The 3,426-nt window shown below is 40.1% G+C and overlaps 1 protein-coding gene across 1 annotated transcript; it reads right to left on the reverse strand.

Annotated features, from left to right (window-relative positions):
- Positions 1-718: 718 nt before the first annotated feature.
- LOC128276436 (odorant receptor 9a-like) lies at positions 719-2,151 on the reverse strand. Its single transcript, XM_053014898.1, has 4 exons — positions 1,682-2,151; positions 1,171-1,609; positions 959-1,111; positions 719-844 (listed from the first exon to the last, which is right to left on the reverse strand). Exons 1-4 carry the CDS (start codon positions 2,149-2,151, stop codon positions 719-721), a joined length of 1,188 nt encoding a protein of 395 aa, XP_052870858.1.
- Between the last annotated feature and the right edge of the window lie 1,275 nt (positions 2,152-3,426).

Below are 3,426 nucleotides of genomic sequence, written 5' to 3' on the forward strand. Positions count from 1 at the left end.
CTTTTTGCACTCGACTGTTTTGACAATTGTTTTCCTTACGAACGCGTATCTCGTGAAGAGGATCTCTGTGACCGCCATGGCTCACACACATCTACATATCATACATCGCGACGCGAGAAGCGTGCGTGTGTGTGTGACGTCGAGCGAAAAGGTTGATGTCAAAAAAGTAGCCATTTTAGAAAATCATACCTTGCCCAATAATCTCGTCCGCCTTTTGAGTTGAAAAGACACTAAACTTTACACTGATAAAAACTTAAAACATCTTGCTCCATGCAAAATGCTTTTATCCGCTGGTGCACAGTACTAATATTTTCACTCTGTTTTGATTTTCTAAAATGGCTACTTTTTTGACATCAACCTTTTCGCTCGATGTCACACACACACGCACGCTTCTCGCGTCGCGATGTATGATATGTAGAGGTGTGTGAGCCATGGCGGTCACAGAGATCCTCTTCACGAGATACGCGTTCGGGAGAAAAACAATTGTCGAAACAGTTGAGTGCAAAAACAGAGACTATACTTACAACACAGTATCACTTTAGAGTGTGCAATGAATACAGTAGAATTGTTTACTATCCTTCAATTTACACTTAAACCTACTTGCCACCTCTGGTGTTATCTTTAGATATTTGAACAGACCGTAACACAATAGCAACATTAAACATTCTACTTTGGTGTGTTTATGCGTTCTGTCTATTTATGCAAAAAGTGTGTTTTATTAAATTCGGCCCAATCGTATTTGAAGATTCAAATTTCCTAATATTGTTTTAAGTAAGCGAACAACGATCATGTCGATCAAGCGGAATTCTCGGGTGCTACTACTGTTCTGCTGCAACATTAGTGTCTAAAGACAGTAGCATAGTGATGTAAGAACCAGTTGAGTTTAACATCTGTTGAAAAATACACAAATCGTTACCAAAAGCCATCATTATTTGTTTAAAGTCAATCGGTATCTCACCTTTTTCAAAGTAGGTAATGTTGCTTTTATAAAACCACCCTTAGTGACGACAGGTTTCTGAGCTCGCATCATACAAAAAAGTAGTTTTCTCTTCATGGATAAACTTCCCTCGTACCAATTGCTTTGGTAAAAAGCGTCAGCAACTCGTAAGCTCTTAATTATTGAAATGTTAGTTAGTTAGTTAGTTAATTTCTATACAGATCTAGGCGTACCTCATCGTGCATTTTGGAACCATGGTAGGTGTAAATTACTGCTTGTAATAACATTACAAACGCCATAGAAAGCAGCATAACAACACGAGGCGTTTTCATGAAAAGTACAAATTGATAACCAATTACGCACAACAGCACCGAGTCCAGCATTAACAGGTAGAATACTGTGTGCTGAAAAATGCTGTTCACGTTTGAGCATATGCTCAGCAAATCCATATGGTAATGGATGACATCCTGTAGGTCATTTTGCGTGTGTTTTGAAAAATCAATCGATCTTGCACGATCCTGTATGATGTTGAAATGGATGGCTACGTTAGTAGCCAGTTCTGAAAAGCACGTGTCGACACTACCATTTATAAAAATGCTCATGTGAATTGAGTCACAGTTGAACAGTAAAGTTGCCACAAAAACAACCGGATGTTGATAGTTATGTGGAAAACTGCAATGAAACGGTGGTTAGCATGAGCAATTATTAGAATTAGTGGTTGAGAGTGGAGAATGTTATACGTACGCCATAGGTGCAAAAAAACGTAATTTTTCCTCAACTATGGATTGCCGAACTCCAGCAACAACAGCACTCAAAATATAAAACCAACCCACAATCAATGCGCCCATTATGTACACCTTGGTGAGATTGGCATGGAAACGACTGCTCCTCTGGAATAACTTTTGCTTTTCGCCGTTCGAGTGTTTTTGGAGCATCTTGAATGAGTCGATCAGAGAGAATATGGCTGCTGGCTTTAAAACAAAGATGCACAGCTTGCAAATAGCCACTAATCCCACTACCAATGTTGGAATTACGTCGCAGATCGAAAGAAAATCTTCCACATTTTGCAAAACGTATATCGACTGCAAAATCATGAACACAAACAAAACTGCTGAACAATTTATTGTGCGAAGTTTCTTCAGCTTGGACATCTCTCGGTAAATACCACAGTAGCGAAGGTAAGGAAGGGTTAAAAAACCATCAGTATGCTCCATTTCAGAAGAGTTCACTGTCTGCAGACCCACAATATACAACACTGTGGAAATTTCTGAACAGAACATCACATTTAAACTACATGCGCCTTGCTTAAGTTTTCATAAGAATGACACTCTTATTATAGTGTTAGATTGACGTGAGGAGTTCGAAATATTTATGACGAAACAGTGTGCAATTTCCGGGGAGTGTAATTTCTGGAACATGCCCATTACTAACTAAATGTGACTGACGGACAATTTCCAATCAATTCTCGAGATTTAAAAAATCAGAATGCCATGAAAACTGTTATTCGACAATCCAATTGTAGTGGCTTGCAGAAATATTTTTGATTGGCTATAATTCTTATTTCAAATAGTAAATCGACAGTTTTACTTTGTTTCGTTGCAGCGTTTAAGTCGATCACAAAAAAGGGGTTTTATTTGAGGTTCAGTCATTCATTGAGATTGTCAAAAACCACGACCAAACCCCGAAAGAATGGCCACAATAAATCTTTGTTAGCCAGTACAATCGTGTATTCAATTACGCTGACAAACAGAGATTTATTTATTTATTTATTTATTTATTTATTCATAAAAAACCGTCAACGGGCAAACTTAGCCTAATTGACAATAATATCTTAACCAAGAGTGTAGCGGCGCGGCGTTGACAATTTTGGCCCGCGAAGGTGGGCCAAAGGGGAGTGTTGTCGCGTCGTCCGCACAAAAAGGAAGGGAGTGGGAAAGGAGTGGGTGGACGGGATTTTCGCGGTTAGCGACGACTAGAGCGGGTCTCGCGCTAAGGCGTTTGCCGGTCTCCGTATGGAGGCTAGCCGCGGGTGTGGGGAAAGTTTGGGGTTGATTGGGTATTGGAGTAGGGAAGTGGGTCTCGTTCCTTAGTACCTTTCTCGGAGGATCTCGAGGTCGGAAAACTAAGTCACGAACGGACGGTTACCTAGCTACACAAATTACACGAGGACACGTTTGGGTTGCGTAGGCTAATGTTGATAACTGACTGACCCTTTATTCTAAGGTTTCTTAGGATTATATATGGTTACATGGTTTGGGTTTAGCCAATCAGAAAGGCCGTTCTATTTTCTTGTGCATCGTGGATTTAGATGATCACTTGCTTATGAGTGAAAGAGCCAAATATTGTTTCCCTGATCTGTTGCTGACCTGTTCGATGCTTCGGTTTGTAACGGTTTTTCTCAGGCTGCTAGCGTCCTTTTTAGGATCCTTTTTCCTGGGAACAGTCCTGAAGCTAAATTTATGATCGGACTGTACTTGCACTTGACTCAT

Source organism: Anopheles cruzii, unplaced genomic scaffold (genome assembly GCF_943734635.1).
Source record: "Anopheles cruzii unplaced genomic scaffold, idAnoCruzAS_RS32_06 scaffold01183_ctg1, whole genome shotgun sequence".
Taxonomy (NCBI): Eukaryota; Metazoa; Arthropoda; class Insecta; order Diptera; family Culicidae; genus Anopheles; species Anopheles cruzii.

Excerpts from the sequence above, each read along its gene's own strand:
- LOC128276436 (XM_053014898.1), bottom strand. The coding sequence starts at position 2,151 with ATGGAGCATACTGATGGTTTTTTAACCCTTCCTTACCTTCGCTACTGT. Across the intron at positions 1,112-1,170 it reads GTTCCAAAATGCACGATGAG|AGCTTACGAGTTGCTGACGC; the intron begins GTACGCCTAGAT and ends TCAATAATTAAG. Across the intron at positions 845-958 it reads CATTACCTACTTTGAAAAAG|ACACTAATGTTGCAGCAGAA; the intron begins GTGAGATACCGA and ends TACTGTCTTTAG.